This window comes from Penicillium rubens (genome assembly GCF_028828025.1).
Source record: "Penicillium rubens strain IBT 27055 chromosome Unknown utg000003l_segment0_segment0, whole genome shotgun sequence".
In the NCBI taxonomy this organism is placed as follows: Eukaryota; Fungi; Ascomycota; class Eurotiomycetes; order Eurotiales; family Aspergillaceae; genus Penicillium; species Penicillium rubens.
The window spans coordinates 3152603-3176580 of NW_026890601.1; the positions used below are offsets into that span (position 1 = coordinate 3152603).

Here is a 23978-nt window from a genome sequence, read left to right on the forward strand (position 1 = left end):
CGAAATATGCCACGGAACACTGTCGGTGCGCAGAATTGCGGCAGTCACAAAGGGATTGATTGATTGACTGGCCCGGGACTGTTCGACAGGAGCACCGGCGGGTCTTGTCTGCGCCCGTGAGGAGGCGACCGGTCAGTGTTGCCTGATCCTGTCAGGCGTCTCCTGGAGGCTGACGTCTGACGCTGGCCCCGATGCACAATGGATGGAGAGTCAACTCTACAGTCATGTGGCGCTTGCGCCTGGTTGTGGACGGCTGCGTCATACCACTGCTGGCCAACTTGTTCGGCCCTGCCGTTTGCCGGTGCCATCTCGTGTAGAGGAATTCTTTAGCAATAGCACAGAGCTTGGATTGCAAATTTGACAAGTCGAATCTCTCTCTGGCGAGAGTGGTCAACTTTTGAAGGCCGATCTTGGCGTCTTCGATTTTGATCGAGTTCTTGCATGGCGTGCCTCTTTTCGTGATGCAGCAACAGGAGCCAGAACCGCCATTGGGGCTGTCATCTATCTTGCAAACAAGAAGCGTATTCCGAGGCAGCATGGTGGTCATTGTGGTGGTCGTGAGGTTGTCGTCTAAGGCAAAAAATGCTTTATATTGTTGGTGGGGTTGACAATCTCTGCGGCGTTCCCTCGCCAGCTTTATATGCCAGCGCTGTAGGCTCCTTACCTCTATTGCTGGGTGGCCGCTGGCAAGAATGGAGATGATACAGAAGGCCCAGCGGTTTCGCGAGTAGCATTCTTGATTGGTAAGGTTCCATAGCACAATCTATCGTTTGTATAGTTTTATAGCGGCAGCGAAACCGCTTCAAAGTGACGCAAGACTGAATGAAATCGGTCTACGACTTCGGAATTGCTAGCACAAATGCCGTCCTCCAGCGCATCCAGTAGGTAAACGTTCTGCTTCACGTATTCGCGAGCGAGAGCAGCACTTCGCAGAAAACCAAGATGTGATGGAGCCCGCATTAGGCAACTCAAAATAGATGTTGTGAGAACAGGCCTCCAGCTGAAGCATAATTTTAGTGGGAATTTTTGACTATACCTCGTACACGATTTTGCTGTTCGACATGTTTCCCGAGCGTTCCATCTCAAACCCACGCTGGACTGAACATAGACCTCCAGTCAGGATTTGCGGGTGGTTGGGCTTTATTTTGCCGTCTTTCAACCAATCTGATAGGGAATGAAACAACCTAGCTGCTAGCTCGTGGTCCTCGACCGACGGCTAGAGCATTCAAACGTCCAGTAAGCTATAAGGCTTTCAGACAAGCTATAAGGGAGGCAAAAAATCATGGTGAACTTACTTTGAAATCCGTCCCACTAAACTGGTGCTCATGCAAGAAAGCCTTCCATATAGATACATAGGTCCGCTTTGAAAGAGGAGCAACTCCTAGCATATTTAAGTTGTCTAAGTGAAGGGTGCATAAATTACCACCTCCATTAGCCAGCGCCTGCGACACAATGAGAGAATTAGATGAAGGTCCCAGCGTGTCAAAGGCGTATTCCAAGTCTGGAGCGAGCTTCCTAATGCGAGCGACCACATCCTCGTCGCGGTAATCGAGAACATAGCAAGCCCCTAGGGACTTTAAGTGATCGAAATTGCTAGGTGCGCAAGTCGCTATGACGCGGAACTTGTACATAGCAGCTATTTGAACTGCGAATCGGCCGACACATGCTAAAAAAGAGTCAGGCCTATATCAAGGAATTAGATGCGATAATTTGTAACTCACAGCTTCCACCCCAGATAAGGACTGAGGCATTAGGACCCCTTTTTATATCGACATTGAGGCAGGATTTTGAGAAAAGGCCTAAGTAAGCCACACAAGCCCCAAACGGAGTCGTGACGGCTTCTTCTCGGGCGAGACCAGGCGGTAGCTTAAAGCAAAGTTGCTCATCTGCCAATGTATACTCGCTATAACCACCGAGGCCAATATTTTCACCTATATACGTCGTCAGCATTTCAGTAGACATATTTCTTCTGCGCGGCGTAGTTACCACCACAAATCAACCCGCCAACTATATCTCCTACTTTGACTTTGGACACCTCGTTTCCGACTTTCTCAACTTCACCTACGAAATCACAACCCAGTACGCTCCCATCGTCGAATTTTCCAGAATCAAGTGATTCAACTGTTTCTTCGTGAGCTACATAGCCAAAACGAGCATTTTCCAACAAACATACCATCTACAGAATTCTGGGCCACATGAGACACACAAATAAGTGCCTGGTTTGAACGGGGCTCTGGAAATTGAACGGTGCCCTCTTTTAACGTCCCCTTCCCGTTAATCATTTTGATGACGACCGCATTATTAATGCGATGAGCCATTGCGTTGGCTTATATTAGCACCGGCGAGAAAGCAGTAAGGGTACTGGGCTTCATGCCAATAATAATGATAATCTGCAAAGTCAATAGTGAAGCGAGAACGAGATGGCGCTACTTATAGGCTATAAAAGTTCGGTAACCAGAACTATTTTATAGTGTATGACATCATTATTATTACATGCGACATTATCGCCAAAGCCTATGACCTCGTAGATGCAAAGGTTATTATTATTATTATTATTTAACTCATACTCCCTTTCGCCATATGGGGTAAAGCCTTCTTGTAAAGGATCCCTTATGTACAAGACGGATTCGTTAAGGAAAGAAGGGGAAATGTGTGACAGGATCTCGCGCTAGGTGCGGCACTAGAAGGCCTAAGTATGGAATAACTAGGTATGGATCATATTAAGAGGTTATGGCGAGGAAGAGTATGTGTATTCCAATGTAGCCGAGTTAACACAAGCATCTGCCATATTTTGGTGGAACAAGGCAATATTAGAACCCGTCATTTTCCTTCGATTAAGCTGACAAAGACAGGGACGTGTGATCATGACTCTTAAAGCTATAAAACGACATCCTATGGTCATTGCGTCACTTCTCACAGGCATGGCCGATTGACCGAAGTTGTACTCGTGAGGCAACTGGTGCAGCCAACGCTCCGTTAAACGCCATAATGCGGATACTGATTCTTCAACATCCGGCCAAAGCCTTCGACGAGAGTCGAACATATATAGGCACTTTGTGACATCGTGCGATATCAGAAATAGTTGGATATAATGATAATAGAGGTGGGAGTCATTGGCTGGCGGGACTTTTGGATTCACTCGGAGCCGCACCCGTAGTAAGGGGCGAGATTGTGTATGAAGAGATCCGTGCAGTGCTTAACATGTTACCGAGATCATTGATTGCCCTTCCAAAACCACCGTCAAAGCCTCCTTCGAAGAGTGGGACGTGGCAAGGTATATTGCATATAGAGAGATCCTCAACATTGCGATCGTTCATAGGATTTAGCGTCTGCCCGAGCGTCCTTAATGACCACCAAACGCGAATCCTAGTCTCGCTTGATATGTCAAATATGGTGGAATTTACCACGCGGAGATTTAACCCTAAGCTAATGGTTGACCGGAGCAATATGCCAGACATTTCCCACGCCCTTTTCCATATATTAGCGGCAAAACCTAAAACTTACTACTTACTGCGTAGGAAACATGGCGAAAGCCATACCCGTTAACCTGCCACTTATTAGAGAATAAAAAGCCGTGAGCCCTTCAATTTGTGTTGAAGGTCGGATGGCCAAGCGATGAACAGTCACTGAGCCCTAGCACTCTAGCGTGCGTAAAATATTCTAGGTGTTTTTCATAGAGTCCGCTTGCATAGCTTCACAATACTTGGCTGAGATGGCGAACAGGAGATTCATCAACCACTGGGATTTCGCAGGTGCAGGGTCGCTAGTGACATCGTAGGCCGACCCGAACTTCCGCAGGAACGACATTTCATCGATAACTGGGGAGTACCGATGTGCTGTAGGAAAACATTGACCAATGAGAAGCTGCGCTAGGTGCAATGGTGGTTTTCCGCGTGAGTCCATTGCAGCTAACGACGCGACGGGCATCCCAGCCAGATAATAACTCATAGAAGTAGTCGTGGGTTCTCTTAAGAGTATGCTCTACCTCTGGTAATGACTTTTTAGTTCGCAAGTAACAGTAGAGTCGGCTAATTACGTCTTTTCCCCTGGGATGTATGGTGCAACGCTTGGAGGCCGCTTACCCCAGTATTTTTGTCGATGTACCCAGTGGCTCTTGATGCCTCATCTCGGTCAAAATCTTCCGTCCCATAGTTCATCGAGCCAATGTCACTATCGGGTCGACTGTGGAGTCGCTTGCGAGACCGAGGACTTAACAACATCCTCTGGCCCCATTGTGCGTCTCAATGTATTGGGAAATGAAAGCTGATCTCCACGTAATTCGGGAACGTGCTTGTTAATGATGGATTCCATTCGCTCATCCCTACGCTCCAGACAAGCAACTATTGTCCTCCAACTCCCCTGTTCTTCGCCTGTCAAGGGTACCATACGTGCACACTGTACCGTGCTGAACGCAAGCCCAACAGGAATGTCTTCGCCCAACACACTAAAGCGACGAAAACATGCTCGTTAGTTGTTAAAGATTCAATTTCTAAGGTATTGGTGCCATGCCATTTCCTTTCTTTCGCGGCAGCAACTACACGCCGCAGTGATGCACCGTCGAGTCCGTGACGGGCCACTTCTCCATGAAAGCCCATGAGCATGCTACGAACGCCCTTGAGTAGAGAATAGAAAATTTTGATCGTTCCATTGATGGCAAACTTAACAAGACATTCGAGGCATTTAACCGAGGGAGAGTGGTGACTTGAGGGGGAGTGGTGATTCGGGAGAGAGTGGTGACCTGAAACAGTTTCAGTGGTCAACTATGGGTGGTAGCGTATTGAATAATATCCGTAGAGGCCTTATGTCTCGAAACGCTAGTTGTGGTCTCCTTCCAATGCGGGGATGCGGATATTCACTACTACCGCCCTATTTTACGAGCCTTCTCACCACCGCGGTATAATCTTGACCACATTCGAATCTCAAGCAAGTTGGCATGGTGGGCTGTTCATCCTACATCAGGTGGCTCAGGATGACGTCAGTATGCGCGCTGGTTCACGGATGATCTCATAAACTAGCGCAAAGTAGCAAGTGGAAAGATAATGTTGCTGATATGAATCATATCGTTATCCTCTTTATGTCTGATTTTTCTCTGTCTTATACTGTCTTCGCGTTGTTACTGAGGTACATATACAGTTTCATTTCATGAACAGCAAGGACCGTCTTTACACCTACACCTAAATCCCAAGTCGAGCATCATCACTTTTATTTCTATATCAATACTGCCTATTTCCTTTCTCTCGGCGCCTAAACTCCACCTGCTGACGTATTATCATCTACATGTCCCTTCCGCACAGTCAGTGACTTATGGGACATAGCAGTCCGACACCCACTCCATCAAGATGGGAGACGGCACCAACAGCAGCACTAATCATCCCACCACTGCTACATCCGGCGGCGCCAGCGCTAAACCTACGCCTGCAAACAATGCCGGTGGCGGATCCGGCTGGGGGGACCAGGGTTTCATTAAGGGGGGAACGACTGACAACAAAAATGCGGAATTGGGGCATGAGGCTGTATGTGGCTGTGTCTGCCATTACTTTCCAATAGGTTTAGGTCATGGAGCTGATGCGTGACTATTGGACGCCAGGCTCGAAAGCCCGCCAGCACGGTCGGCAATTTCCTTGGCTTGAAGGAACAGAAGGGACGCGCCGAGAACAAGTACTTGCAAGGTGTGGATTTGGCAGCCAACGGTATCGATGCGACGACTACAAGCGGCGGGGAGCCAACTTGTGCAAGTGAAGATCATAGTTTCATGGAGCGAAAGCCTGGGGGTTCAGACACCTTGCCCGGGTGGAAGATGGCAAAGCGTATACTCGACCCGTGAGTTCCGCTTTCTCCTCTCCGTTTTGGAATGCTATTTTGACCAAGCAAAGACTGCACAAGTAGGGAACTGTTTGTGATTTGTTTGTGAACTTGGTGCCATTGCTTGTTGTCGGCCTAGTTAATTAATTTAAAATATTTTTATTTTAATATTAAAAATGTTGCAGATAATAACATTATTTCTATAGAAATTAACATTAATATAATATCTTTTCTATTTAATACAAATCCTAATATCCCTATGACAAATAAAAATATTGAAAAATTCATTATACCTATATAACTATATAAAATTTTATTTGATTTATCTACAAGTCTTATCAAATATGGAAACACGACCCCAAACCTTTATGAATGGTACGGGTACTTAGGAGCCCAGCCCGAAAACCCGTGTACCAAAAAGCGTTAAAATGCCTATAACGGCTAATAAACTGACTCGAGTGCCCAACATAGATTTTTTGGATCATAGCCAGCACCTTGCAGGGAGGTGATATTTCTGCTCTTGCTCGGACACACCCCAACCCTCTAACTCAAGCTACGTCCAGCCCTGATCAAATATAATATAAGGCACCAAAACAGTTCTGCGCTTCACTAGGCCGCTTGAAACCAACAATCGCGCTTTTGCAAAGACCTTGCTTTCTTACCGGGCCGACGTGAATGCGCTGCACGATTGTTTCTCTCCCCTAAGGACGACGGCAAAATATGGCTCGGAGCTGGTTGCCAATCTCTTGCTACGTAATAAAAATTGCACCTGAGTAGGAGAAACGCAGGTGGCGACAGTGCTCTGCGGTATAGTGTGGCGAATGAGTCATTTGCGGTTATGAATCAGCTCCTACAACACCCTCGTGAAAGATCGATCTTCCAAATCGCGAGGGCCAAACAGTGCTCCGGCTTGCCGTATTCGGGGCTAATAGAGACTTGGTGAGCCTGCTACTCTCAAGAGGCGCCAATCTCAATATCACGGACCGATACGGAATATCGCCATGCATCAGGGACAGGAACGGCATCGAATATCTTCTCCTATATCTCATGTACGCTGAACCCCTGAAATGTTTTCGAAGGATAGAGTATTTGCTGGGAATGGAAAAACGATATGCGATGCCGGCTCTTCTTACGGACAAAACCAAGTTCAGCTACGAATAAAACGAGTGAACTTTGCCCATGTCTGACTATATTTTCCAACCACGACAGCCCACTGGCTTCCTTGCACTTTGTCTTATTCAATGTTAGGTTGAGGATTAGTAACACAAGACTATGTGCATATTAAATAGCAGATTAACTAAGTAATCATCGCGTTTTGTCTCCACTTAATCGCACTATCTGGATGAGTCGCTTACCTTCATATATGAGTATTTGGAATCAACCTTACAGCGCACCTTGAGAGCGCAATAGGGCAAAGGGGTGTTTAGTGACAGTTTAACCCAACTTTTGAGGGCCTATGGTGATCTCTGTTGCTTAAGGTAATTGTACAGTAGTGAGCACTTGGTTAGATTAATGTGGATAATATCTAGCTGTATTTCAGGAAAGTCTCCGCAGGCTATCTTCTCAGATGTGGCTGCGGATTGCCTCCAAATTCCGTACCACCTGCAGTACAAAACGTATAGTACCTTCTATCGTGTCTTCTCACCTGCCAAACGGTAAGTAAGAGGTACGGATTCCAGTCGCATTTGCACATCACCATGTCCATATGCGCTTGTATGACTCTAGATTGTGGTAAGCAGTTTTGTTGGCCGCGTTCACCAGCATCTTCAGCTTGCCCTCATCCCCCAATTGGTCGAACAATTTGCTCTGTTTGGTCAGTATATGACGCAGAGGGCTGGGAGGTCAAGGCTTACGCGTAGCAGCTTTTCCGGTGAATCGCATTTTTTCAGCTCTTTAGGAAGATCGTTTAGCTCGGCGGTCCATGGATATTGTGAAGGATTCTTCATGGTCAGCCTCTCCACCACCTCAGCAAAGGCAACGACATGGTCAACTATCAGAATCTCATGCTCATGTGGCCCGCCAGTTATGCTCAGATATCTACTCACTGATCCTGACCTCACCGAGTTCCGTGAGTAGAATAGTATCGGCACTAAAGGCAGCGAGTGCTCTCCCGTGACCGCGCGGGTATTGAATCCCTCCGAGAACCTATCGGGCATGAGCACCGTTTGCTTTCTCGCGTCGACCGTTGAGAACAGTACGTACCGGCCGAACAATGCAGCAATTGCAGCAATTTCACCTCCAGTGATAGTGCACCTTGATGCGAGGATGTGACTTATCGAGAGCTCTACTGGCTCCCGGACCAGAAATAACTGCTCCTCCCACAATAGCACCCCACCAGACCTAGAAAGCTGGGGTGTGATGTTTGGCTGATTGTTTCCAGCAATGGCTTGACGGATGAGAATTGCTGCTTCAAAAGATGGATATTGACGGGTGTCCCTTTGTCTTTTCTGTGTCGGGCCAGAAAGACAGACTGTCCTTGAAAGATCACCACGGTCGCCTAGTACGCCAACCACGGGGTTTCAGAGACCGGCTGAATAGTCGAATTTCAATTTGGTCTTTCTGCAGCGCAGGATGAGGAAGAGGCAGAGTAGAAGGGATCATCACTGGACCGGGCTGGGGCCTGGAAAACGGCGCAGAAGGACGCGACGTTCTTTCCAAAGCGGCCCAATCGGGTGTTCCGTCACGCCACACAGGCTCAAGTCGAGAGGGCTGGCGCTTTATGGGATCCATTCTGCAAGGAATATGATAGTATGGCTCAAGGCGTCAACATTGGAAGTGGGAAATTTTGTACCCAGAGACGTTGAGACAATCACTATTTATATAATGACGCCATGATGTAAGTTCATGTTTGCCCCGCTGCAGTGCTAGCTTGACACTGACCTATCGAGCCGAGCTTGGCTGTTGTGTTTATGGCTGTCCAGCTTTGTTAGGTCAAGCGTTCAAAACTGCGTTAGAAAAACGATCACCGCGGTGAAACCGGCCCTGAAAAGGTCCAACCCTGTCTGTCCATGGACTACCCCGCAAAACCTAACCGGTTTAATGCATCCTAAACCCTTTCTAAACACGAACTGTTTGTCATTACTCAGAAACGGTACTAAACACGTTGCGCATAGCCCCACGGCAAATCTGATCCTGTGGTATTCATTGATCTCGTGCATTCGTAAACTAGCTTTCGTCTATGTGGAACACACACCTAGGGTAGGAAGCGATCGGGAACCCGTCTTGATCGAGGTGATCGACGGATAAGAGATGAGCTTGAGGAGACCCGAATACGGTCTGAACGCCGGGTAATCTAGGTCAACCGACGCTGCGGAGGTTCTGTTGGAGCATTCATCTCTTCTACTAGTGTGTTTGCGGCATCGAGAGATCTTTCTGCTGTCGACTCGCCGGTAGCATTTTCAACGGCCGACGAGCGTAAGAGAGCGCTGAACGATCCATGACATCGACTGTACCTGTAGTAGTGAACCGACCGGGGGACTATAGGGTAATAGGTTACGTACTGTATTGGGCAAGAGGCGTTGTTTCCTGGTAAACGACGGGGGAGCCAGCCCTCCGGCACCTAAATGAACCACCCCCTTACATATACCGCATTGCAACACGAAGATAACATCGCTATCGCCCTCGAAGCAAATTGGGCACCTCTCACCATCTGAACAGGACTCTTGGCGGACGGTGTCAATCTGGAGGGAGTGCAGTCCACCGTATTCATTGTGGATGGACAGAATGGCTGGATCATCCGGTGAAACATCCCAGGGCGCGCGATTCATTGTGAGCATGCCTGGTGTGACATCCCCACCAGGAGGCCGAGAGACCTCTAGCCATGTGGAGGCAGGAAGCCTTGGGAAAGCCGCGTCAACCCCCCATATGGGAGCAAACTCATCTGGCTCCAAGGCGGTGCTGGCTGGTTCCTGTTGCGGTCCGTCGATTTCTTCCGCGATAATTTGTGGAAAAAGCTGGCGTGGGGATTCTTGTACATCGGCCTGATTACGCACGGCTGCATCGAACCGCCGCTGTTTAACATCATTGTGCTGACGCTCTCGATGCCACTGTTTGCAGAGGACGAATGACACAAGATCGCTTAGCTGGGAGTCAAGTGTAGAAGGAACGAATGGGCCTCGTGCTAAGTTGTTCAACTTGTGACAACCTTCTTTGAGGGTCTCGTTCTTCACTATCAGCTTGCAAGAAATCTCCTTTCTTGGTAATGCCACAACAGGTCTTAGTTTCCCTAAGCGGCTCCATTTCACAGATATCAAGGGATCCCAAAGCCATTGGGAGTCTGACATCTTGAGCGTAGTACGTGGATGTGAGGTAAAAATCATATCAAGGTGTTGATGACGATGAGAAACGTACCACTAATAATTTATTTGAGTCTTTATGGTAACCCCTCTCTGTAACCAGAATCTGTTATGCATGAGGTTGTGTAGTGACATGGGTGGCGATAATCTAGAGGCTCTTGACTTGCAGGGGCGAGCGGTTGAGCTCCGAGAAGCACAAACACATATGAAGGCAGCCAGCACAGTGGCCAATTGATTAGGTAGCCACGAACCATGACATTGTTTTAGTAGAACACAGGGAATTCGAAGCAAAGATGCTAGGTTATGCAGGTCACTCAGAAGAGGCGATCGAGCGCCGAGCCTAGGAGGAGCTAGGAGCTATCGGGTGTGATACGATCAATCAGAGGGTCTGACCGAAGCTTTTCGAGGACTGCATCTGTTAAAGAGGCACTAGAACGCACATTAGTCAGACGTCCATGAAGCGTTGTAATAGAAAGACCACATACGTGAAACCTCTCGCGACCATGTCTGGGAATCTGTTGATTACAGTTCCACCGTGTCCATTAATATGTTGGATGTAGGTATTGATTTGCTCAGTGGTGGCCGAGTCTTGGAAGGTTACCTGTCTTCGTTAGTGGAAAGCGTAGAAGGCGAAGTAAATCTTATCTTACTATATAATTCGTGGTCATCTTGTCAGGATTCTGCAATTTGTTTCGACTTCTCATTGAAGGGAAGAATAAAAGCTTGGGCTGCAGATTATTCCTTGATGAGGTTCACCCTGGGACCCCCGCGGCTAGGCTAGGTTACTACGCTACAACCGAGATGAGCCGAGTAAAATGACGTCATTACACGGGGGACACCCTCTTATGGGTGGTAGACTATACGTGGCCAAAACCCATTGGCGAGATGGTACTAATGCCTATAGAAGCAATACTAGGTATATATATTGATCTGCTTTGAATCTAAGATCTGGGGAGTATTGCTAATGCGGTGCAATCTGTGCGCCCTGAGATCCTTCGAGAGTGCCGACTTTTCTCCGCACAACAAGTTGGGTGGGTTAGTGTGTCGAGATCGGTGTTTCCCGAATTATCTGGGGGTAACCTTGGAAAACACCATCTGCGAGAGAGGTCGGGTACATGGCTTATGATGTCCGCGCTTCTTTGTTCAAGTTATGCAATGATCAGCTGAGCTCTTCTAAATCCAGGATGTGGTTCCCTTGTTTTTGATTCGTGGTTGGGACTGTCTTCATCCCGTCTAGTCATTTAAGCGGACCCCAATCCGTGCAGTGGACTCACAATGGGTTGTGCTGTTCGTTTGTTTCCCCAGACCAGCGCCGACACTCTCGATGGCTTGCAATAAGATTTTTGTGGGGCCATCAATGAAAGTAGTTATTTCGCGCCAAGAGATGACACAGATGACATCATTTCGCGCTGGGCGCAAGTATCTGTCGCCGCGGGAGAATTGATTGTTCGTCTAGAGATATGAGCGTAGACGTCAAAACACCTAGAACTGAAACCACACATTTCAAGGCATATCATTGTTAACCAACTCACTCCACCGACTCACCGTTCAACCGATAGCCAAGTCATATGCTGACCGGCTCGGTACTACTTCTCTTTTCGAAAACGTGCGCCTTTTTAACGACACACACAAGAAAAAGATGGCTGCTGCTTTCGATGTTAACTTATCTGCACGGGAGCTTGTTGATATGCTACCGACCGGCGTTGCAATTCTCGATCAAAATGACGAGTCAGTCATGGTGAATCGGCGCTTCCAAGAGCTTATGACCTGCTCAAGCGCTAGATCATTCGAGTGCTGGTCACAGTCAACCCACCCAGTTGATTTTGACCGGATAGCCACTGCTTATTTTGAGGCCTCATGCTCAAAACATGCCATTCGCATCGAGTTCCGCACCCACAGCCGAACCCCTTCGTGGCGTGTTCTGATGTTTAGACATGGGGGGGTGCCTGGCTGGGTATTAGGGTATTAGGAAAATGCGAGTGATTTAGGGTGGAGACTGTTGTCTGGCGAATAATATTCAATAACACCTTACTTCTTTCGCTGTGTTTAACAAGAAAACGAATGCTTGAATCGGTTTATTTATTGTTTTGGACCATGCTGTACTCAGATTTCTGAGACAACCAACTAGTTGGTTTAATCACCTGTTGCAAGTTTGCTTGCCTATTGACCCTCATGTTTTCTCCATTCATCGGCTAGTCGATGATGTTTTGTTTATTTTTCTGATGTGTCGTGGAAAGCATCGTTGGGAGTTGACTCCCAAATAATTGTTGCAATTTATCGTTCATCAACATCATTTCTCTTTTCAAATGGTGTCTTTACACCATAATTTTTTGCCGAGTCAACCACCCTTTCTTTCTGTTGCCCGCACTTATTCTATTCGACCCCAGGATCCATGGCATGGTTCTCAGGCACGCTATTGATTGCTCCCAGAAGGAAGAATCATAGTGCCCAGAGCACCTACAGCTCCCGGGCTGGATAGCTCCGGGGAACGAGACGTGTCATTATGGGAACAATTGTTAGGGTCTATGAAGGTGGATAGCGTCTTCGAGATGAATAACCGACCTGATCTGATCACGTGATCGTCCCCTAAGCACCCAAGGCGGTGCGTAAGTTCGTGTGCTGCAAACCAGAGTGGGGGGAGCAGTGACTAGCAAGGTGAGATGAGGCGAGCCGAAAAGATTTTACTTTTGTATTATGTTCGAATTTGAGAGGTGTGGCATGGCCTTGACGTGTAGGCGATGCAGTCTTAGTAGATTAATTTTATCTCCATATGAGATCCGGGTGTGCCAGGAGCACTGCCATTCGGATTTGGTGTTTCGGAGATGTCGAGGATTATGTCTTGACCCTCTGGAAGCTGGCGGACAACATCGTCATCGACTTTGACTCGCATGCCTTTCTCGCGGGCATGCATGATATTCGAGATTCGCATCGGATCGATCTGACATTTTTCCGTAATTTGCCTCACAAGGTTTTGAACTGTCCGTTCCGTCAAATAGATTGCACGGTAGAAGTCCTCTGAGCGCTTCGCATTTCCAGCGATCCGGACATAGAAGCATGCGACTGCGAAGATAATTAGCAAGGATATTAATGATCGGGTTGCGGTCGAAAACTCGCCAGGCTTAGGAGGGCGTTCAGCTGGAGGCCGATAGGTCAAGTCTACAGCCACGGTCTCTATGAGACCCCTTGAGACCTGGTCACCAGCAGGAATTCTCTGGATGGTGGTCGGGCGATTTCCTAATCTGAGTGATTGAGTAGGCGGCGAATTCGAAGAAGAGGTATTGGTGTCGGGAGGTGAGGGCATAATTGCCTCCAATCCACGCGTGTTTGAACGGCTCGGATTCCCATACTGAGGGGAGTCGCCATCACCCGATAACTGAACGGGATATAGGTCGGGATCGTCGAGTTTATCACCGCGTAAGCCGAAAATGCTCACTGAGCGAGTAGATGAAAACATTTTGTGCATTGTAGCTAACTTGGCTTGGATATCATCCTCCAGCGAGACTTTCTCTGGAGGCACATCTTCCGAGCCCAACGACCAAGTTCGTTTGTGACCTGAAGACTTGTCGGATCTCTTTGCGGCAGAAGCATTGTTTCCCCGTTTCCGCTTCGTAAATCCACCCATTTCTGCCTGGGAAATTTGCTGCTTAAGCTTATCAATGGTCTTCTTGACATGCGCAACGTCATTGGACAGCTTCCGCTCAGCACCATGATCCCGGAAAAGCTTTACTTTGCAGTAAGACAGCTCCGTATCACGCGATATACCTGCCTCCTCGCCCGGGGACAAAAGCTCGGTTTTGGCGCATAGTCTGAGAGGAATTCCCTTTACACCTTTTGAGTGACTGAAATCCGTGGAAAGGAAATTGAACCGCACGGAAATGTTGCAATCCGACGACTGGCACGTCGGATTGGCAGTCCAAGTGACGCAGAAGCCGTCGACTGATGTACTCTCGACTTGCACCTGTCGGTTACTGTGTGCGTCGCTGCCACCTTGTAATGGATCCACGTATTCCACAGCCAATAATTTTCCATCCCGTAGATGGGCTTCTGTGGTACCGCGGCCTTCCTTCCATAGTTGCCAACATGCTGACGGTTTCATTCGTAGTTCTCGCTCTTCGAAGGAAACGCGGACAAATGTTCTATATCGCAGCTGTTCGTGGTTGACGATTGGTGGACTCGTGTCGACAACTGAGAGATTGTATGCTTGGCCCTTATTGAGATAAGTCACCGGAATTTCACTCATGTTCTTCACCATGGCGGTCGGTGCTCGTAGAGAAACATTGAAGCGGAAACTGGATGCGATAGAACGCGGTGAGCATTGAACAGAAATTTACTGACCAGGTTTAACCCACTTCTCGCCATTGGCATAGGACATGTCACCAGCCATTTGAGCCGAAAATTCCGTCAAGGCCGTCAAATTGGATGCTGTTTCGACATGTTCATCATTTAAAGATTCATCGAGGGTATCATCCATGGAGTCATATCCGGAGTCGCGGTGCATGAATACGCTTGGCGCATATGACGATTGCTGAGTGTATGGGTTCATGTCATTCACTGGATTCATGAACCCCGGGTGGAACGGCTCAAAGCTAACGCTGTGGTGATTGTGTACAGCTGGCATTCCCGACAGCGGGGTCACCAGGTGCATCCCTGTTGGAGTATGCAAATCCCCTGCCTGATTATGGAACATTGCACCCATTCCAGACAAAGTCGGCGCATAAAAGCTTGTATGCTGGTTGGCAGGCGGCATCATGGAATATGAAGCGGATTCCATCCATGAGGGCGTCAGCCCCAGTTCGTGCATATTTTGGAGAGCGCGGTCGTTGTTGGTGATGGGTAACTTGACATCATGATTCTCCTCTTTCACATCGTTGTCCTCGGCCATACTATGAGCAAGAATTAGGTCAGTTCTAATCTTACACCTATTTTCTGGTAGAACACAATGATGTTATATACCTTGAGGCCATAAAAGGCTCGCCTGCCCTCACATTGCATGGGCTCTGGCTATCTCGCCGAGGGACAATGTCTGAGAATGCTTGCTGAAACCGACTGATGAACTCAGTATCCGGCTTCTGAGACTTTCTCCTGCGCAGAAAGAATATAATGTTAGAAACGAAACCATTGTATTATTGACAACTTAAGCGTAAAAAGCTCACCGGTTGTTGAACATTATTTATTTTACCACTGCTTCGCTTGAGCCGGGGAAGGAAAGAAACAAAATATGGCCACGGCCCACTGCCAGTATGCTTGGATGCGTTCCGTCTGGTTTTCGGTGTCAAAGTGTGGAGTATCGAGATTGGGGGGTGTCCGAATATCGTGCGGAGTGTTCGATAGCTTGAGATTGTGCGAAACCTTGCATCAAGGGAAAGGTCCTATGAGGAATTGTCTTTTGAAGGGATAATGGAAGCTCGGACTAGATCAGAACGGTGAAGGTAGATAAAGAAGTCCAAAACAGATTGCAGAAAATAGTAATGGAGAATGTTTCCTTCTTATAGGGTATAATTTGAGAGACGAGGGGTGGAAGGAGGGGGATATGACGATGTTTTAAGGAGGGGAGAATGGTACGGTTGACGACCATCCAATGAAAGATGTAAAAGAGATCTCACAGGACTGTCATCCACTGAGCCACAGTGGACTTTCATCAGAGAAGGGGGGCCATTGGATATACTCCGAAGATTTTCAAAGGAGTTGGAGTTGTGATCTCGGGAGAAAAGCTGTCGCCACCTGGGACTGGTAAGAACAGGGGGAGCACTTCTGGTAAGGAATGTCTGTTTTTTTTTTTTTTTTTTTTACCTTTTTTCCCCTAAATATCCCCCCAATGAAATCCGCAATTCAATAATTCTATGAATTCTCCAAATTGTCAATACATTAGCTCTGAATAAAGTTATTGGTAAGGAGGAATATATTGTGGAGAACAGGGTGAGGAAGGTTACCGAGCTATGGAAAGGTGTTCAGGTATGGAGAAACCTGTAAATTTACGACGCGGAGTATATTTCTCTCATTACGCTTCCTTATTGGGCAGTACAATATCCATGGATAGACACATATAGATGATATAATTTGCCATAGTATATATATCTTGTTCCTTTCATTCAGTTTAGGAACATTTCTTATTTAGCATCGCGTCAACACACTATATGATCGGCGAGTTTTCCGAACACGGCTCACGCCCACGGATACTTGGGAGAGACTGTTGGAATATTTCCCGTTCTCGGTAGGTAATGTACTTCGAAATGACACTTCCATATGGTTGTTGGGTTCAGCAGCAAATCAATGCTATTTAGGGTTATATCATACGAGAACTTTATACATGCAACGTTTCTAGTTTTGGTCTATTATTCCAGACCTCAAATGGACCAACATTACAGCCCGATATATCCAGACTCTGATCTCATACTAGAGTGTACATTGTACGGAGTGCAACATACAAAAGTACTTTAGCCGGGAAGGAGGCGTGTGGAACCGTCAATCTCTGGTTGTTAGGCGTGATAGGTGGACGGCCCGACGGATCTGTCTTGAAAACTGATGTCGTTTCAATTGATATATGTCGTTCCGTTGGAATCCATCGGCTGGCCCAGGAATATGTCCATTGAAACAGTTGGTGTTGCCCAAAAAATTTAATTTATGTCGATGATCTCATCTTCGGTCTACCGCGGCTCAAGGAGACCAGTGGACTCATGCACAGAGGCTGGTGCGTCTCATAGTGCATCAAACTGCAGCTACCGTTGTCTATATTTTCTGATTGTATAAACTAGTCTGCTCACCGACAGCCATGGATGGTTTATAATGGTCATAGCTTGTGTGATTTATACTGGGGTGGAATGTAAGGCATGATGTGTCATCGATACAATAGAATACAGCCACATACCAGGTCAAAACAGCCCAGTCAAAAACAGCTCATTGCTGGAAGACCACCGACCAATATTGCTTAAATCTGCACTCGAATGATCAGCTTTGAAGCTAACGTATGGGGCCTGCATCCATTACCGAACATTATGAATTTACTGGTCTAATATATGAAGCTAACCCTCGGGCTCATCCCAAGGTACACAAACACGCAAATTACACGGGTGTAAATAAACGCCTTCTCCGCTTACATCATCTCAATAAGAGGACGTCCAATATTTCTCGCCATTGACTACCTTCCCCACAATTCTTCGAAAGGCCTAGGTAAGGCCTAGAGGTCCAATTAGGACTGACGTAACGGCATTTCTTCCCGAGCTATCAGATTTACTATGATAGTAGCATAACATGAGCTGTATTGAATATAGGGTCGATTGTTGGCCGATCTGACCTTATAGGAGCATCGGGAGAGGAGCTACTTCTGTACTAAGCCACAATAAGTAAACTGTACGATATGTTCAAACTGAATATGTAAAGTTCGCGGGGCTATACCTAGGTAGCGCTGATCGGTTACGTCACTCGTGCACTTGATCTCAGACATCCCGAACTTCTCTGATAGATGAAGTACCACGGCACAGCTTACGCAGCTTTGCATCAGCCGCAAGAATTTCCCCATTCTCCGCGGTACGGTTTCCACTTAGACTCGGCTTAAGCACGAATGAGATGTACCAAGAATGTACTGTTGTACCTCTGGCACTTTATACTGATGTCATAAATCTCAGGAAGAAATTCAAAAGCTTTTTGGTTGTGGCTGCTTTAACCTGCCGCGGTCGCGTATATTACACTCACTATACTGGGACACTGTAGTTATGCCCTCTATGACGAGCTCTAGCCCGTTATTCGCCCTGACCAATACATATGCACCTATAGAAGTATAAAAAGTTCCCCGGCCTCGTGGGCCGAGTTTGTGAGGTTCCGATATGACCGGCTCTATAACGAGAGATCGGCGATGGCTACCTTTAGCCGTCTGTTTCACCCACAATAACGGGGGGCACGGTCGTCGTCTGGATTGGTCGGCTAAACGTGCCGCCTGGAAATTGACCTGTACCAAATGACATCATATAAGCCACAAAGTTTGTAGATCGTACCTATGATTGCTCTGGCATATTTTTGGTGACGGGCTTTTTGCTCCGCATGTTGATCCATCATTAGGGCAATGGAACCCATGGCTTTATTGCTGGCGTTCGGTAAATTCCTCTAGCTCCATAACGGACTTCACTAAATTGACTGTCCCAACGAGAAGAAGCATAACTTAATAGATCATTGATCCTTCGAAACACATACGGTACAGTCGTGGAACCGCAGGAACAATCTACGATGAGCGTTGACCTGAGCTCTATACAGCGAGCGAGTCATGCGGCTGTTATTCTTACCTGCGGTGAAGGTAAGGTGCCAATTACGGCGATTGTGCTTGCGGCTGCCGTCGACATACGGTTCTGCCAACCTATCACACATTTTCCCGCCATTAGATTCAGACCATAGTTCCACCAAGTATTCCAACCAGAAGACCCGCCCCCCCGGTACTACGATAAACCATTGCGGTCCGTAAGGTCGGATTCATCTTCCCGCTAGTAGCTATTGCATACATATTACATACATAACCCAGTTATACAGAGTTTTTATTTATTCCACCAAAATAATTCAGCCCCAAGGTGGAGAAATAAGTAGTGGTGGGCCAATCACGCATTACAGTTCCACCAACCCATCATACGTATTATGGACGGTGTTACAGAACTACCCGTCACCGATCAATTGTGCCCCACCAGGTACACAGATGGGGCCACTGAGAGCCAACCAATCTATCTATCGGCAGATCACTTGCAGCATCTAATACTCTGGCACCCCCAGGTATTCAGGGAAAAGAGGAACATGATCATGCTCAGTGAACAGGAGCATGACCCGCTCTGATCACATCCACCTTCAGAGAATTTCCGGTACATATGCCACTCTCTATACCGGATATTAGGCGCACCAGAAGTTCCCCTTTTGGGAACTCTGGAGCACGTGACCGTAACTCCCGCGTCGACACCAGGGAGTATACGCAGGAGCATACGGCGACTCCCAAATATGCTCCAAGGAGTATATCGAGAAGTAGAAAAGAAGAATATATAAGTGCTCTCCCATGTGTACTTAGTTTAGTTCTTCATCTTCAATCATACATTATTACTTGTGTTTACCTTTTGGATTACGATAACTCTTTACTTGATTACAACTTAACAACGCTCGCGAATAGACCAATACCCCGATGTAGATCTATTTGGAGCTCTACCTGGCACCGTCCATCGATACCCCGGAAGGATCTATCCTGCAGTAAAGCCTGTCAGGCAACAGTACACGTCGTTGACGTTGGAAAGCTGAGGAGTATAAGGCAAGTATACCTGGAACCCTTGTAACCTAACTGTGACCAGTTTGCAGTGCGTAAATACTACTACTACTAGAATCAATATTCATCAAGTCACCGGAACTGGGATATGCTTGATTAAAAGAAGATAAAGGGCGGTTGGAAGAAGACCAAGAGCTACTCTATCGGCAGCGAGCCGAAATCTTCAAAAAATTTAATATTGCACCCAACTGTTGAGCAGATAATATTGTTGATCATGTAGTGAAAGGATCGCCCAAAACTATCAGAAAAAGAAGGATTCAGGGGTAAAACTAATTTCGAACATCACTAGTGTCATTCATCGAGGTCGGCTTGGCCATTACATACACACATGATAGCTATTTCCTCGACCCACCGCTAAGCCCTAGCACACACACATGAAGATAATTTCACCCTTCTGCTCTGCACAACCCAGGTAGCAGGCTAGGAAGAACGATTCTCCATAAGGACGCGAGTGACTACAGTCTGTATTTCAGTCGTCGATAATCCCGACCGCACAACATCGATAATGTGGTGGAGATTAGCATCATTAGAAGTCCGTATTGCCTCGAAAAACTCGTCCAAAAATTGCTGATGGTACCGAAGCTCTTCTTCCATCATACTAGAGTAGAGTTTGCGTCGTTTGTCGGAGCTCTCATCGACAACGCAGGCACAGTTACGTTTTGTGCATTCTGAGCACCGACTCCCACCACTGCACTATTAGGAACCCAGGAGTAAGCATGAGATCTATCATATTCTAATATGCCCTACCTTTGTCCGCCGACGCTGACATTCTTTGCAGGCAGTTGAGAGTCTTCGTTCCTTCGCATCTTTTTTTGATGCTTCGTTTTGACATTGGTCAACTACTGCTCCTTTGGTAGTGGTCGTCAGTCGAGGCTGGATAGGTCTGACGGGGCAAGAAGACATAGTCATATACGGTATTAGGACGAAGGGTGGAGGAGACAGTTAGCGGGATGTAGAAGGGGAGGTGACTGAGATAACGAGTAAAGTCAAGGGGCGGGCATGGAGGCATTATACCGTTGCAAAGCTTGGGGGATAAATATCACAAAGCAAACATTACTTTCACTATGACTTACGGTGAGTGTCCATTAGTATTTGTACTCAGTGCAATAGACCCACTTCTTTTCTGCCGGCATAACCCCTGAATTCCAAACCATGATTGGTAAGCTAGTATGTCAGCCTTCATATTTAATAGCCTTTCCCCACACGGTGCGGCATTGACTCAACTAGATTAACAAAAAGTGCCGGAGTGTCAACTCCTTCCAAGTTTCCTGAAAAGCCGCCAGGGCTTTGGTAATAAACTCAATGTTTCAAGTACGCGCACCATGAGCGCTAGTCGGCTAGTGTGTAAGCATGGAAATAGGCAGGCGGTATAGGAAGAGCGGTCAGGGGCGGGAGTAATGGGGTACAAACACTACATGATACGCCGCTGTGTTTGAAAGGGCGATGTTGATTACGCACCTCCCTTGCCTTGAAGTACCGACGTGATTAGAATTCTGCCATCATTCCTGCCACTACTTTTTTGACCATATGTACAATACAATACTTCCGAAAAGCGTTGGTGTCACCACCTACACTATTGGATTGTTTGAGATAGAGTATATAAATTCACCGTTTATAAATATGCATCGTAAATTCAGAAGTATCCCATAGCCTGCTTTCCTTTCACAAAGTAGAAAACGCTGTGAATGATATTTTGTCTATTTCAATTTCGATGCGACAATTTGTTTCAGCTTCGTGGGACCCTGTCCCTCTCTGTTTGTGGGTTGTTCATCCTCAATATTCCTGAAGGACAGGACATATTTCTGGATTCACACTCTTCCTATACGGATCTTGGTCACGTCATTACTTGTGGCTGGGATAGGGTCATGGGGACACGAAATGCTGTCCCGATGGGGGTGCGGTCTGATAGCGCCGCTATCGATCATGCAATCAGCGATAAAGAGCGAAATCGCCGCATTCGAAGGAGGTCCGGTCTTTCTCGTCATTAATTAATACGCATCACCCACCAGCCCCCTGAAATGGTTGCATTTTGGCTTGAGGATGAGGAAGCCACGAAATTACGTGGCCGGACACGACCGGTAAAATCAAACACTTGCCGCGGGTAGGTACGCCACCTCCAGAGAGGCATCCACCATACATTTACCCAATCCCACAGCTGATTCACATATCCCCGATTTTGCTGTTTTCCACGATGCAGTTGCTATTTAGCCATATAGTCTATCTAACTCCCCATTGGTCAATAATCACTTCTGCATTCAAATATCACTCAAGCCATGAGACATACCCAGAGTGATTGCATTTGGTAGGCGGGGCAATATCAAAGAGGTTCTTCTGGGGTTTATTAATAAGACCGTCGTCGGCTTCTAGGTGTTCCGTCAACATTGCAGCTCAAATAGCATACAGGGTAATGATCTGCAGACTTCAGCGGATTATCTTACCAGTTGTCAACCATTGGGAGCAATCTGTAAGGCCAACGATTGAGAATGAGGAAAGAACTTTATGAAGGGGACACAGTGAGGCTTGTTTTGAGGTCAAAGTGAGCTGTGTATGTACCTGCAACTCCATCTTTTAAGAACATCGGTTGTCTCACCTACCAATCAGATAATGGTGGGGCGTCCAACCCCTTCCCAGTGTCCATTGTGCTTTTCCATCCTACGACCCACTGTGGTTTGACATTCTGAAATATCCCATTAACGTGACATCAGTAAGTAGGTGGTTGGCTGGCGACTGAAGATCTCGAAGGACAGTCCGAATTTTTACTATTATCGAATTATTATCGATCGTGTACCTCTATGGCGTCATTGACTTTTCATAGACCTGAAAATGGAAGACGTTCCTACCCATTAACTTCTAGTGATACGTTTGTTTCTCATAAATAGACATTTATTAGTGTCATTTTGGTTATCACCGCTTGCGGTATATAGTCACATATCATACAGTCACCACGTATCCGACCAGCGAGGGTAGGCAACGGCAACTGAAGCATTGATTCAAAATGAGCAATATCCGTCAACATAGGTGAGTACACATGCTTAGCCATGCTTAGCCTGTTCTGCGAGACCATTAACAACTAGCCACGTAGCTATTAGGCAGATGAACTAACCCTTGTTGAGATCGGCCTTGGTGTCGTGAGCCTTCTCGTCTTTCTTGTCGACAAGAGCATCCTTGGCAGCGGTTGCACGAGTGCTTATCTTAGCATCGTCATCCTTTGCTACGTTCTTGTTGGTCTCCTTGGAAGCTTCAGCACCAGTGCCCTTCACGGTCTCGGTAATATAGTTGGCGGCGTTCTGTATGCATGTGTAAGTTTGTGCAAGGACACAGATTTGCATATTCACAGACCTTGGCAGTGTCCATGGTGAAAAATGGAAAACGAAGAGAGGAAGTGGTGCAGAAATTATAATATGTTTTGATTGTTCTGTTTTGTGCAGATAGCATTCGAGCGCTGGAAACAAGCACTATTTATCTCATGGCAGAACCGTCTGATATCGAATGACGCCATGATTAATCATACTCATTACACCCTAACCTCATAACGTATTTCCCGGCCCAGCTGCGCACCCCACCCAGAACGCGTCCGGGAATTAGCACTTAGTTAATTCAACCACCTACCATGCCACTAATTCGCACCCGATCCTCTACAAATTCAATAGAGCAAGAGGATAGGATCTAATCAACTATACAGGCTTTTGAAAAACCAAGAAATCAGTGCTATTCCTGAAGCAGCGCACTGTTTTAAGATACCCGAATCAACCCTCCGGACGCGTCTTCGTGGGACAACCTTTCGCACTGAAACCCGCTCTAATGGCCATAAATTGATACAGGTTGAAAAACGGTTACCCCTTAAAACATTCACGCTTTGTTTCTCGGGCCGTACCCGAAACTACCCTTCTGTATTAGGTTACCTTTAAAACCAACCCCTGCTTTGCCGTATTGCGGTATTGGATATATTAGGCTTTCCTGTCTGCTGGGTCAATGTAAATTACTGTATAACACCTTGGAATGTTCTAGAACGGTATCTAAATCGGGGGATATCTGGCGATCTGGCCCGGTCCAAGCCCCCACACTCTTTTTACCTATTCCTCCGCAGCCTTTAAATTCATCTGGTCCGTTTATGACGAATAATGGGCGACTGCTGTCGAGGAATAATCCGGTAGGCCAATATGGTTCCCTTTTAGGCTTCCTATGGCTCTAACTCCCCAATCTTCCCTACGTTCATTGATAGGCGTGTCTACCCACTGCTATAGACACCCACTTGCGCTTACTGACTTTAGGATTTTGGCCACGTGTAGGCATGAACGGCAGCCAGTATCACGATGATTACGTCTCTCAGCCCCAAGAGCTGGAACCATGGGAAGAGGATTCACAATACTCCCCACCTAGCCCGGGATACTTCCGAAAATCTTGTGCTACACAGTTCAACTGCAATTCCTTCCGATCTATCCTACTTGACAATGAGCCCATTCCCGCAAGCCAGCCTCGACTAGGTAGTACTGTATGCCTTTGCTCCAAGAAGCTGAACGGGAGTAATACAAGACCTACGACCAGGGTCTGCCAAGCTGTGTCTGCTACTTCATAGAATATCGAGTCACCCTTAACAA

General features: G+C 47.0%; 9 protein-coding genes across 9 annotated transcripts; 3 read left to right on the top strand and 6 right to left on the bottom strand.

Annotated features, from left to right (window-relative positions):
• Positions 1 to 151: 151 nt before the first annotated feature.
• On the bottom strand, positions 152 to 2318 carry N7525_007417 (zinc-binding alcohol dehydrogenase family protein; the record flags this gene model as incomplete). The annotated part of the gene is made up of 7 exons (XM_061214082.1): positions 152 to 763; positions 838 to 925; positions 1032 to 1216; positions 1296 to 1666; positions 1722 to 1931; positions 1987 to 2121; positions 2174 to 2318. The coding sequence occupies 7 exons, from the start codon at positions 2316 to 2318 to the stop codon at positions 152 to 154; spliced, it is 1746 nt and encodes a 581-aa protein (XP_061068513.1).
• Positions 2319 to 3660: 1342 nt separating this feature from the next.
• On the bottom strand, positions 3661 to 3903 carry N7525_007418 (transcription factor domain-containing protein; the record flags this gene model as incomplete). The annotated part of the gene is made up of 1 exon (XM_061214083.1): positions 3661 to 3903. The coding sequence occupies one exon, from the start codon at positions 3901 to 3903 to the stop codon at positions 3661 to 3663; it is 243 nt and encodes an 80-aa protein (XP_061068514.1).
• Positions 3904 to 5339: 1436 nt separating this feature from the next.
• Positions 5340 to 5824, top strand: N7525_007419 (FAD dependent oxidoreductase; the record flags this gene model as incomplete). The annotated part of the gene is made up of 2 exons (XM_061214084.1): positions 5340 to 5513; positions 5588 to 5824. The coding sequence occupies 2 exons, from the start codon at positions 5340 to 5342 to the stop codon at positions 5822 to 5824; spliced, it is 411 nt and encodes a 136-aa protein (XP_061068515.1).
• A 322-nt stretch (positions 5825 to 6146) lies between these two features.
• N7525_007420 (uncharacterized protein) lies at positions 6147 to 6963 on the top strand (the record flags this gene model as incomplete). The annotated part of the gene is given in 4 exon segments (XM_061214085.1): positions 6147 to 6177; positions 6388 to 6555; positions 6591 to 6717; positions 6735 to 6963. The coding sequence occupies 4 exon segments, from the start codon at positions 6147 to 6149 to the stop codon at positions 6961 to 6963; spliced, it is 555 nt and encodes a 184-aa protein (XP_061068516.1).
• A 2181-nt stretch (positions 6964 to 9144) lies between these two features.
• N7525_007421 (uncharacterized protein) lies at positions 9145 to 10085 on the bottom strand (the record flags this gene model as incomplete). The annotated part of the gene is made up of 2 exons (XM_061214086.1): positions 9145 to 9254; positions 9449 to 10085. The coding sequence occupies 2 exons, from the start codon at positions 10083 to 10085 to the stop codon at positions 9145 to 9147; spliced, it is 747 nt and encodes a 248-aa protein (XP_061068517.1).
• Positions 10086 to 10447: 362 nt separating this feature from the next.
• Positions 10448 to 10765, bottom strand: N7525_007422 (uncharacterized protein; the record flags this gene model as incomplete). Its single annotated transcript, XM_061214087.1, has 3 exons — positions 10448 to 10526; positions 10583 to 10698; positions 10748 to 10765. 3 exons carry the CDS (start codon positions 10763 to 10765, stop codon positions 10448 to 10450), a joined length of 213 nt encoding a protein of 70 aa, XP_061068518.1.
• Positions 10766 to 11736: 971 nt separating this feature from the next.
• N7525_007423 (uncharacterized protein) lies at positions 11737 to 12066 on the top strand (the record flags this gene model as incomplete). The annotated part of the gene is made up of 1 exon (XM_061214088.1): positions 11737 to 12066. One exon carries the CDS (start codon positions 11737 to 11739, stop codon positions 12064 to 12066), a length of 330 nt encoding a protein of 109 aa, XP_061068519.1.
• A 777-nt stretch (positions 12067 to 12843) lies between these two features.
• N7525_007424 (grainyhead-like protein) lies at positions 12844 to 15264 on the bottom strand (the record flags this gene model as incomplete). Its single annotated transcript, XM_002566507.2, has 4 exons — positions 12844 to 14386; positions 14447 to 14980; positions 15051 to 15179; positions 15251 to 15264. 4 exons carry the CDS (start codon positions 15262 to 15264, stop codon positions 12844 to 12846), a joined length of 2220 nt encoding a protein of 739 aa, XP_002566553.2.
• A 7148-nt stretch (positions 15265 to 22412) lies between these two features.
• N7525_007425 (uncharacterized protein) lies at positions 22413 to 22734 on the bottom strand (the record flags this gene model as incomplete). The annotated part of the gene is made up of 3 exons (XM_061214089.1): positions 22413 to 22432; positions 22484 to 22667; positions 22720 to 22734. 3 exons carry the CDS (start codon positions 22732 to 22734, stop codon positions 22413 to 22415), a joined length of 219 nt encoding a protein of 72 aa, XP_061068520.1.
• Positions 22735 to 23978: the final 1244 nt, after the last annotated feature.